Raw genomic sequence first — 12,734 nt, 5'->3', positions numbered from 1 at the left:
CTTGCAGAAAATATATATAAGTAAAGAAAATAAAAAGCAGCAGAAAAAAGCGCAACATTTCCGGTATAAAAAAATATGGTGGGCACATGACGGTAAAGATAAGTTTCATACGATACGATACGATACGATACGATACACTTTATTGATCCCGTGGGAAATTATGGTATCACAGCAGCACAACTTAAATCATAAAAATCATAAAGGAATTCCATAGTTGACATGACAGTTTGTTGACAGAAGAACATTATACATTAGAATAGGTCATACACAACGAGTGAACTGAAATGTAGAGAAATAAGTAGACATTCACCTTGGTGGTTTAACCCTAATGTTATTGTTGTACATTCCCATGGCAGTTGGCACAAACGATTTCCTATATTTTTCCTTCTTACACCTCAGAAGTATTAGCCGGTTGCTGAAGGTGCTCTTCTGTCTCATGAATAGCTCATATAATGGATGTGCATTATTGTTCATAATTGTCATACACTTTCTCAGAGTTCTTTTCTCCACTACCTCCCCAAAAGAGTCCAGATTGTAGCCCACAGCAGAACTTGCCTTCTTAATAATCTTATTCAGCTTATTAGCATCAGAGGCCCGCACACTACTACCCCAGCACGTGATTGCAAAAAAGATGGCACTTGCCACCACAGATTGGTAGAACATTTCTAACATTTTGCTACACACATTAAAAGACCTCAGTTTCCTTAGGAAATACAGTCTGCTCATCCCCTTCTTGTAGACAAACTCTGAGTGGCATCTCCAGTCCAGTTTGCTATCCAAATGGACCCCCAAATATTTGTAACTCTCCACCTGCTCTACCTCCTGACCAGCAATAGTGATCGGTAAGCATTCCAACTTTATCCTGCTATAGTTGGCCACCAACTCCTTGGTTTTCTTAACATTTAGCTGCAGATAGTTACCATTGCACCAATCCACGAAATTCGACACCACCCTTCTATATTCCTCATCCCCCTGATCTCCCCTAATGCATCCCACAACCACAGAGTCATCCGAAAATTTTTGAAGATGGCAAAGTTCAGATTTATACTGAAAGTCTGAAGTATACAGTGTGAATAGAAAGGGCGCAAGCACCGTTCCCTGGGGGGCACCTACACTGCTCAATAATCTGCTTGACACCACTGCTCCCATCTGTACAAACTGTGGCCGATCTGATAGGTAGTCAGTTATCCAATTTCTCATCCCCTCCTCCACCTTCATATCAGTCATCTTTTTGTGTAGTAAAAGTGGCTGCAGGGAGTTAAATGCACTCGAGAAATCGAAGAACATCGCTCGCACCGTGGCTCCGTCATTCTCCAGAAATGAATGTACCCTATGTAACAGAGAAAGAATAGCATCATCCACCCCCAATCTATGTCGGTAAGCAAACTGAAGGGGATCAATAAAAGCATTGACCCTCGGTCTTAAGTGAGCAAGCACTAATCTTTCCAAGGCCTTCATAGCATGAGATGTTAAGGCTACAGGACGATAGTCATTTAGGGTTGCAGGAGAAGTCGTCTTGGGTACCGGCACCAGACAGGAAGTTTTCCATAACACCGGTACCCTCTGTGTTTGTAGACTTCCATTAAATAGGCGGGTAAAGACAGTACACAGCTGGTCTGCACACACTTTAAGGACACGTGAGCTGAGTCCATCTGGTCCTGCAGCTTTACCAATGTTAAGTGACTTAAACTGCCTCCTCACATCATTTTCGGATACTCTAAAATAGGTCTGCTCATCCTCCAATATCGATGTTGCAGAATTTGCACCCAGTTCCCATCCACTATCAGTTGGCACATGTACACATGTACTGCTGAACCTGTTGAAATACTCATTCATCTCATTAGCCTTGTCCATTGTTCCTGGATCATTTTCAAGCCTCAGCTTAAGCCCAGTCAGTAATTTCATTCCTGCCCAAACCTCTCTGGTATTATTGTGGGACAGTTTCTTTTCAAGTTTAATTCTGAAGGCTTCCTGGGCCTCCTTTATTTTATGCTTCAATTCATGCTGTATCATTTTAATTTCCTCTTTGTCACCCAGTTTAAATGCCTTTTTTTTCCTGTTGAGCAAATGCTTCAATTCCTTTGTTATCCATGGCTTGTTGTTTGCAAAACACCTAATCTTTTTAGTCGGCACCAACATATCAGTGCAGAAGTTAATGTAGTCAGTCACTCTACCAACCACTTCATTAACATTTGTATACTCGTCCATTGTCCCAAGCAGCACATCCCAGTCTGTAAGATGAAAGCAATCCTGTAAAGCCTGTTCATTTGTTGGATTCCACATTCTAACTGATTTAATCTTAGGAGGCTGTGTACTAACAACAGGTTGGTAGACTGGTGACAATAGTACAAGATTGTGATCAGACTTCCCCAAGGGCGGCAGGGTAGACGATGAATAAGCATTCTTGACATTCGCATAGAGTAAGTCCAACGTAATTTTGTCACGTGTTGTACATTTAACAAATTGATAGAATTTAGGTAAGGCAGTAGACATTTTAGCCCGGTTAAAATCCCCAGAGATTACAGTAAGCGAGTTGGGGTGTTTCATCTGGAGCCGGGCAATGACTCCTGACAGCACTTCACCTGCAGCCTCATGGTTTGCAGTTGGTGGTATGTACAACACTATTGCAATAACAAGCGAGAATTCTCTAGGAATATAGTAAGGTCTGAGGCCAACAGCTAGCAATTCAATGTTCGGACAACAATGGCGCTCCCTTACAGTCACATGCCCCTGATTGCACCAACCATTGTTTATGTAGAGTATAACTCCACCACCCTTTTTTTTGCCGCTCTTCATAGTGTCTCTATCCGCCCGGACCATGTGAAATCCTGGTACTGAAACACTTGAGTCCGGGATCTCGCCACGTAACCATGTTTCAGTAAAACATATCAAACTGCATTCCTTGTATTCCCTCTGGGTCCGTATTAATGCCAGCAGTTCATCCGACTTATTACCCAGTGATTGAACATTCCCCATGATGATGGACGGAACTACAGGTTTAAACCGTCTTCGCCTTGCCTTAAGTTTTTTGCCCGCTCTGCAGCCTCTGTAGGGTCGCCTTACCTCACACGGGACACATGGTCTACCCACCGCAGGAGAAGGCATTAGCCTGCGCAGCTCCAGAAGTCGGACCCTTGAGTAAGCAACACGTTTATGAACAGACTTAGGGACATCAATCAAAACCTTGCCCATGTTAGTCGCACTAACCCTGTCCGTGTAGGGAGGTATACAGTGCACGCCTCCAGACATAACTGTACCAATTCCCAGACAGGTAGTGGCCGCCTGGCAGTAGGTGCGTATAATACCAGTCCTAGGTTGCAAGGAGATCACAAATGCACTGTAAATCCAGATAGCTGCGGGTAGCAGCAAACATCCAAGGGAAACCTTCCAGGGGAGCCAAGGATCAGAAGCATACATCCAGAAAGCTGTGGGTAGCAGTATGCATCCAGGGGAAACAAATCAGAGTATCCTAGGTTCAGAAGCAACCAGCCAAGGGGAAATCCAAGGGTTCAGCATAAATCCAAGGGTTCAGCATAAATCCAAGGGAAGCATTCCAGCGGATCCAAGTTCAGAAGGAGAAGGTATTGGGGAAAAGAAAATTCCTTAGGAGTACCAAAAAGCTGAGGTTCAGAAAGAAAAAGGTTCACACATAACAAAAATAATTCCAAAATAAAATAAAGTAAAGTAGAACAAAACAAAATAAAACAAAACAAAACTAAAACAAAACAAAACTATTGCTGCTGCAATGGGCTGCCACTAGCACGGCGCCTTATTGTCCTCATCCAGCAGAGAGCAGACAGACACGTCTGCTCTCCTTGGTGTCTCAGTAATTTCTTCATGCTTCATGGTAGAAAAATGTACTATATTATCTAGATATCACGACTCAGAAATATGTGCAAATGAAATAAACGTACCGTAATTTATTGATGCCACCAAATTATATCTACTTAAACATGTGAGACAGATGAAGAACTGCTGCGTGAAGTCCTCATCTGTCTCACATTTGGCCCTGATGAAGGTCATACTGACCGAAAGGTGAGTCTGTTTCATGTACAGATAATTTTGGTTGCATCAATAAATTAGATTTCTGTGCCGTGGTATTTATACAATATAACATTTTCGCTATGTGAACATGGCCTCAAAGTGCTATCTGGGAGAATCAGTGAACAGGCAGTGCCCAGCATGGTTTACAACACATAGATTGCCAAATACAAAGTCATTTTACTTTAGATTCAGATATAAAATGATTATTTCATCTTTTTAATCAGATTCTATTTTATTGAACAATTTTAGGCCATACTAACATACATAAGAACAATTACATACAAAAAAAGAAATTACAGGATTACAGTCACTAAGATAGGAGCCATTGAATCTATCCTGTACACCCTGGTCTAACTCCAAGTCCTATTTCTCCCATCTCTCTCATTTCTTAAGTCACCAACCTAACCCACATCATCAAGTTTGGATCCAGTGGTCAACTAGAGACTATTTAATCATAGACTGTAAATCACATCTACTAAGATTTAGGAGCTGCTACCATTGCCTAACTCAGCCTGGTATCTAATACGGCCTGTGAAGGAAGTCCAGGTGTGTCTAGCCATCTTCAACAAAAACCTTTGACTTTAGGGATACACTTCTATGTACTCTCAGTGTTCTATCAAATAATTCAATTTTTGGGGTAACTCAATTTTCTGAGAGGAGTACAAGTTGGATTCAATGTGATGTGAATATTTTCCAGGTTTGGTATAGCATTCTTAGTATATCCAATGCCTCCAAGTCCTGAGTTGGCTTAAATTAACACTCTAAAAACACAGTAATCAAGTACCTAGATAGGTTTAAAAAAATCAACGTATTTTTAACAGATAACTTGTCACTATTTTTGAGCTTTAAACAATCTCCCAGTAAAAGTTGTAGGAAATGTTCCATAGAAGTGAATGAGACCAATGGTTTGTCTTCCTCTAAATGAGTCTAAAGGCTTGAGTTCTAGTGTTGCTCAACACTTTACATGAAGTGCCTTTCATATCACTAGTTTGTATATTGGCGACTTCGACATGATACAATCATTTTAATCTATTTAGTAACAGATCAAGTTATTCTTACATCTTACAGCTCATTCAGACATCTGTGCAAATTGATCTGAGACTGGATCACAGTGCATGGACTGGCCCCAACTCTCCCGACCCAAGAGAGACAGCCTCATAGAAATACATGAAGCGGTCATGCTCGGGCCAGTTCATGCCTTAGAGGTCCGTGCTCGTACTGATTGGCACAGATGTCCGAATGAGCCTTAGTTAAGAGCCTCTAATAAAGGTTCTGTCATATTTGATGGAAATATAATGTTACATGCAGCAGTAATCACTGTTCAAAGACAACAAACCCCTCAGTGGAAACTCCTTATAAGTTATTGGGGTCCATGGAGAACTGGTGGTGTCCATAATGTGATCGGAACAAACCTTTATACTTCTCTCTCTTACCGTCTCTCTTTTTTATCGGTTGGCTTGTTGATTTCCCTGAAGATGTTTGAAAGGACGCCATCAGTCCAGTCCCTGGTTGTGGGGTCCAGGATACCGTACAATTCAATCACACTCATGGCCTTGGGATTCAGTGTATATAACTTAGTTGTGAGACCAAGTCTGGTAAAGATAATATTTTTTATCATTAATAAGAATAATCAACACTCAACTGGATTATAAATTACAGTATTTAATTTATAAAAAAAACTCATATAGTTTGCGCCTATACATGCCATCTATACTAATAAAAAAGAAAGAACATTTTAAATAGATATGGGTAAAAAATACATAAATATAGCGATCCCCTAAAAAAGTCATTCATGTAAATGTAACCTGAAGATTGGAGTCCACTTAATTCAATGCAGATTTTTCTTAATCCAGCTATTCGTGCACATTAATAGACTCTAGATAGCAAATATTGCATTTTGGTTTTTTTTTAACCTTTTTTAAGGTGACGCTAAAGTCCACGGTATGGGGTGCTTAATTCCTCCTTGTGTCCCCCTTGGTTCATGTGATGGTCGGAGTGTAGAAATCAAAGCAGCAGCTCAGGAACGAGATATCTTCAGGAGCGCTGTCCCGGCCGGTGACAGACGCTCCCTCAGCCTCCTTCCCAGCGGTGCACGAGCTCACCAGGCTCGTGATCAAGGTGTGCGATGCCGCGTTCAGCTGACAGGACCTTGAGTGACGTCAGTTGTCACATGACCGGCAGGAATACGAGGCGCTATTAGGACCAAATCCAACGCGTTTCGGAGATCACGGTCTCGTTCATCAGGGATGGTCCAAGAGAAAACATAGCTGCTTTATATACAATATGTTCCTTCGCTGCAATAGGTCAAGGGTGGAGGTGGATGTTTTAACCCCTTAATGACCGCCAATACGTCTTTTAACTGACCTGAGATATAAGAGAATAGTATCCCCATACAGGTGACAATCCAGCAGCTGTCAGTTGTACACTATAGCTGACAACTTGCTGTACCAACCACGATCAGTATTTGCACCATCTAAATCTGTTTAACCCCTTAGATGCTGCTGTCAATAGTGACTACATCATTATAAATGGTTAACAGAGCGTGGGGGCTTCTTCTTTGACCCAATTGGTGCCCTCATATCATGATTTTGTTGTCCTGATGTTTGCCATGGCAATTCATGGCCAAATAGCGGCCTTAGAGTCTGCCGGCTGTAGTAATCTGTTTAGAAGTTAGAGACATTTAGGTGGTAAAAATACACATTTTCATTTCTGTCATACCACTTTGCATTAATTCCTGTAAAGCACCTGAAGAGTTAATAAACTACCTGACTGCAGTTTTTGATATGTCAGGGGGTGCTGTTTTTAAAATGGTATCATGTTTGTGGGTTTCCCAATATATGGGACCCCTAAAGTCACTTCAAACATGGATAAGTCCCTAAAAAAATAAATTTTGTAAATTTCTTTGAAAAAATGAAAAATTGCTGCTACATTTTTAAACCTCCTAAACTGCTAACAAAATAAAATAATATATTACAAATGGTGCTGATGTAAAGCAGACATGTGGGAAATGTTATTTATTAATGGTTTGCTGTGGTATGACTATCTGGATTAAAGGGATAATCATTCAAATTTAGAAAATTGCTAATTTTTTAACATTTTTCTCAAATTTTTGATATTTTTTATAAATAAACACAAAAAATGTTGTACAAAATTTACCATTATCATAAAGTATAATGTGTCACGAAAAAACAATCTCAAAATCACTGGGATTTGTTGAAGCGTTGCAGAGTTATTACCACATAAAGTGACACTGGTCAGATTTCAAAAATTTGGCTCGGTCACTAAGGGGTTAAATAAACGCAAACAGCTCGACTTCACTGTTTAAACCAGACGGCTTCAGTGAGTCCAGATTAAAAATCCAGCTACTCTCCGCTCTAGACATTTTATTAATAAGGTCCCCTTTTCGCCAGTTTTTTTTTATTGTCTCCAGGGCTGTTACTATTGTGCCATTAATTAACCCATTATGATGCTCTATATAATGTTTAGACAGTGGATGACCAGCGAACTTCTTCCTTATATTTCTCAAATGTTCGTTGATCCTTACATTAAGTGGGCGCTTAGTGCGTCCCACATAGATTTTGCTACATAGGCATTTCAAAGCATAAATCACCCCAGTAGTGATGCACGTAATGACCTCCCGAATCTTAAAATCCCACTTGCAATAAATTGCTGTTTTGGTATTTTTAATAGTTTCCATATTTTGCAATGACAACAGGGGTAAAAACCTGGTGTTTTTCTCCCAATATATTAGGTGGACCTCCTTTCTTGATTGTAGACAGGTATTGAAGGAGCTATTACATTACCCACATTGCGGTTTTTCTAAAGATGAATCTGGGATTCGGAGGTATTTTGTCACCAATTATTTTATCCTCTTTTAATAAATCCCAGTGTCTCCCAACAATTTTCTTAAAAATATGCATATTGGAATTATATTGAATAATGATAGGGATGTCACTCATAACATCACAAATTTCTTTAACATTTCTAGTACCTTTCAAAAGGTCTTCGCGTGGCTTACTTAATACCACCTATCTAGTGTTTAAAAGATTTGCATCATCATATCCTTTATTAATAAATTTGGTTGTCAATAAATCTGCCTCCCTATTAAAATCCTGAGAGCGTGAGCAGTTTCTATACCATGTGAATATTAACTTTTTCGCACATTTAAAAGCCAATTGGGGAGGTGGCAACTATTCTTGGATATATAGTTATTGGAGTCGGTGGGCTTAAAATAAGTACAGGTATGGATAATACCATATTGTATGAAAATTTTCAAATCCAGAATATTGATAGTCTCGGTACTAATAGCTGCGGTAAAATTTAAAAAATACATATTTTTATTAATATCAGCTAAAAAGTCCGCCAGGGATTCTGGGCCTCCTGACCATATAAAAATGATGTAAATCAATAAACCTATGCCAGAGGATAAGGTTCTCGCGCAGCCTGCCACCCCCAAATATGGCAGAATCCTCCCATCTGCCAACAAAGAGGTTAGCATAGCTGGGCGCGAACCTGGTCCCCATAGCAGTACCCGACTGCTGGGAGTAGTAGTTCCCATCGAATTGAAAATAATTGTGGGTTAAAATAAATTTAATACAATCTATAGCAAACCGTATTTGTTCATTAAGAAAATATCCTGTTTTGTTTAGGAAATACTCAGCTGCTTCACAGCCTTTTGTATGTTGAATAACCGTGTAAAGAGATGTTATATCTAATGTACCCAGGATATAATGTTCTTGCCATTGAATTTTATTCAAATTAGATTAACAAGTTCTTTACTGGTTGAATTAAAAGTTATATTTAATTATTTTCTCAATTGCGGATTTATACCAATTGCTGTGACAACACAGAATCACTGAGCATAATCTGTTCCAGACGATAAAGGGGTGGTTCAAAAGACAAATTGATTTTCATCCTAATTGCCTATCCATTTAATGCCATATTTTCTAATATACCTTACTAAAAATTCCCTTCCTTCACTAACTACACAGTTTTTTTTGTTTTGTTTTTTTGCAACTTCTTTTTCGATTATGCTTCGTTTGCGAAACCCAGCACATGCTGAGATACTCAAATGAGGCGTCATCAGGGTACAGAGGCTGTAGTCACTGCCCCAGCCCCAGTTGCTTCCCTGAAACGAAGCGTCATTGGTGACCTTCGTTTCAGGGGCTTTGCTAGTCCCACCTCTGTAACTGTGGGTTGTGAACAATGACAGTGCACTCTGTTGCCGGCTCAAATCAGTAGTAACCATCCGGCAACAGAGCACGTTGTCAGTGCATGCTATAAGACAAAGACAAATACGCAGCTTGCAGAGACCAGCACAGCCTTCCACAAGTGACGCTCTATTGCCAGATCGTTACTACTGATCTGAGCCAGAGAGAGAGCGCACTGTCATTGTGCACATCCCATAGTGACAGAGCAGAGAGAAGGCCAGCCCCTGAAACAAAGGTCACTGATAACAGTTGATGTCAGGAAAGGGGCAGGGGCTGCAGCAGTGACTACAGCCTATGTAGACTGATGACGCTACATTTGAGAATCCAAGCATGCGTTGGGATTCTCACACGTGTCATCAAAAATGAACCTGTAAAAAAAACAGTCAGTGTAGTAAATGAAGGATAGAAAATTTTTAATATAAGTATATTAGAAAATAGTTAGATTATGGCATTAAATAGATTAGAATTTAGGACGAAAATGTATTTGTATTTCAGAGCACTCCTTTAACATTTAGGCTAGAGCTACATGGTGACAGTAAAATCACATTGTCACATTAGGACATCGCATGTAATGGCTTTCTATGGTGTCGCATTGCACCCGTTTGCAACTGCAACACACAATGTTTCCAAATATGTTGGATTCTCTATTGCAAGACCCACGTGAGTTATTTCCTGTACACTTCAGTGCAAATCACATACAACTGCGACTCATGCGAGAGTTATCTGAGATTTGGCCATGTTTTTACAGCAAAATCACAGACTAGTCTCACAGATGTTTTTTATTTAATCTGAAAATTGCTGAAGCGCACTACAAGTTGCTGTATAACTCCAGCCTAAATGTTGCCTGTGAAGGAAAGGAAGTACTTACTTAGTCTGTGCTAAACACAAAGCATTAATCACAACAGATTTTCCCCCTCCTGTGGGTCCAACTACCATGGTGGTGTGACGTGTCAGCATAGTCTCATACATCTGAACAACTTTGTCTACCTATAAAAAAAAACAAAAAAAAAATAAAGATTGTATAAAAGTGAAAGATGAATACATTACAACTTATAATTTCTCTTCTTTATACCGTGTCTTTAAATTTAAGGCCATTGATTATAGCAAGAAAAGTCAGCATTGCAAATTTGTTTTGTACCTTACCTGAACAGGCAGCAGGACATAGTTGTTGTCTATGAGAGCCTCTTCTACTGCATCATTAAAGTTGGGGTAGCGAACTCGAGGACAGTCCAGTCCCGGGAACAAGTCCGAAATTAAGCCAAGAAATAAGGGGACATCCTCAAACACAAACTTGGGTAGGTTCATGTCTCTCAATGCCCTCATCAAAACAACATCCTAAAGGGAATGGAACATGTTATAGCCATATATTTGCACTGAGAGGTGTAATATAGGCCAAACATTTACAAAGACATTGCTTTTCCAATCTTTTCCAAGTGGTAACCTCACAGTAGAAATACGGTAAATTCACAATGTCTTCCTCCCTGGTCATCAAACTCGAGGAGAAATTAATTACCTTCCTCTTTTTCGGATATAATGAATAACATGATTCGTCCTCTAATGTGTAACCTCAGATGGCGCCCTATGGCTAATGCATTAATAGGACTGCAATAACACTAACCCTGTGCGATGATGATCATGGGTCCTAAAAAGAATATATGAACGTATGCGAACGATTGTTAAAAATTCCAATTTACTTACTTCACTTAAGTCTGGCGAACCTCTCTTCAACTCGCCAGCCATTACCAACACAGATTTTAAGGCACGTAATCCAAAATCATAATGGTGCTGTTTGGACAGTTGTTCTTTGGCAAGTTTATATAACACGGTCATTTTTTTAGCCAAGTTCTAAAATGACATAAAATAGTTTTATACTCAATAGAGCAAAGGGGTTGTCCGGAATTAGCCTAGAAGTCTACTGTGATTTTTTTTTTTTACTGCAGACTTGTGCACCCTCACATCATGCACACTGCGTACTGTGGGGATTCTCCTGTGCCAGTACCAAGAATGGGCAGTCATGTGGTCACAAGTACGCAATTTGCATACTTTCGCTACATTACAACTAGACTGTGTCAGGCCTTACTCCATACACTTGCATGGAGCAAGGCCGCGCCCATCTAGTCAGTATGTGATCACATGTATGCATATAGAATACTTGAAATTGGGCGCCTGCTGCTCCCAGCACCAGCACTGGAGAATCCTGACAGCACACAGTCGCATGATGCGAAGATTCACAAGTCTGCAGTCACATAGAGTGACTGCTGAATTGTAGCCTTAGGCCAGACAACCCTCTTAAGCTAATCAGCATTAATAACAGGATTTAAGCAGGTTTTCCCTTATATTTTATAGATACACTGGATATTATTGAAGCTCAGGGCATACCTTATTAATAAATAACAATAATATTAGTTACATAAGTCATAAAATGTATTTATTTAACTTACCTTGGCCAAAAGAAATCCTTCTGAAAATAGCATAATTTCACAGATTTGCTGGAGATCTGGTACAATTACAACCACAGGCCTGAATAGAGCTTTCACTGATTCGGGTAATTCTGTTCGACCAGCATAACCAGGGTTCATTGTAATGAAAATCCCCATTCGAGCATCCATGGTTATCTCCTGACCTTCAAACTGCAAATCAATGCATTGAAAGGGAAATCAGATGACAAGTTCTAGAATCCAGATCCAGATTTTACAATTGAGAAAAATACAGGGTTGGGGGTAAAGGAATGCGCATAAGAGATCATCACAGCATATCCTGTATCAAACCTGCCTACTAGAGATTCTAGATGTTTATGGGTCAAAATCTATTGCTTAAGGTGGTTGTCTGGTCTTCTGAGAAAAGTCTGCAGTTACTATATGTGTCTGCAGTAATCTAAATACTGACAGAGTATGCTGCGAATGTTGTCAGGATTCACCAGTAAAACCAGGTGGTCATGTGACCACAAGTATATGATTTACATACATGGGATCACATGCTGACTAGACATGCTCAGCTTACTGTATAAGGTAATAACACGGCACTCCGTCTTTGTGATGAGGTGCACGAATAGGGTACCAATGCCAATGTTAAAGTAAAGAAAATCCGGCACTCTCAATTCATATGCAAAAAGATTAACAAAATTTTATTGATCCACTGTGACAAATAATTCGTTGACGTTTCGGCCAATACCTAGGCCTTCATCAGAACTATTTCTACTTCCCCTGCACGTTGTGTGCCATTGCTCTATATGCGCCTAGATGCGGCATTGCTTGTGATATCACCTGTCCAGCGATCCATATACTCTGAAGATAAATAGTTCTGATGAAGGCTAGGTATTGGCCGAAACATCAACGAATTATTTGTCACAGTGGATCAATAAAATTTTGTTAATCTTTTTGCATATGAATTGAGAGTGCCGGATTTTCTTTACTTCAGCTTACTGTATATTAATTCACTTGTATTAAGAGAACCCAGTCACGTCTAGTTGGAATGTAACAA

At 39.8% G+C, this 12,734-nt stretch overlaps 1 protein-coding gene across 1 annotated transcript in view; it reads right to left on the bottom strand.

The window, feature by feature from the left end:
* The window catches only part of DNAH10 (dynein axonemal heavy chain 10), a 255,018-nt gene that overhangs the window by 96,311 nt on the left and 145,973 nt on the right, over window positions 1-12,734 (bottom strand). Inside the window, exons 35-39 of the mRNA XM_069755992.1 lie at window positions 11,696-11,884; window positions 10,953-11,099; window positions 10,398-10,589; window positions 10,123-10,241; window positions 5,478-5,636 (exon numbers count right to left, since the gene is read on the bottom strand). Of these exons, the coding sequence (XP_069612093.1) occupies window positions 5,478-5,636; window positions 10,123-10,241; window positions 10,398-10,589; window positions 10,953-11,099; window positions 11,696-11,884 (806 nt within the window). The remainder of the gene's footprint in view (window positions 1-5,477; window positions 5,637-10,122; window positions 10,242-10,397; window positions 10,590-10,952; window positions 11,100-11,695; window positions 11,885-12,734) is intronic.

This window comes from Ranitomeya imitator, chromosome 1 (assembly GCF_032444005.1).
Source record: "Ranitomeya imitator isolate aRanImi1 chromosome 1, aRanImi1.pri, whole genome shotgun sequence".
Taxonomy (NCBI): Eukaryota; Metazoa; Chordata; class Amphibia; order Anura; family Dendrobatidae; genus Ranitomeya; species Ranitomeya imitator.
The sequence above is the reverse complement of the archived record's forward strand: the minus strand, read 5'-3'. Positions and strand labels throughout refer to the sequence as shown.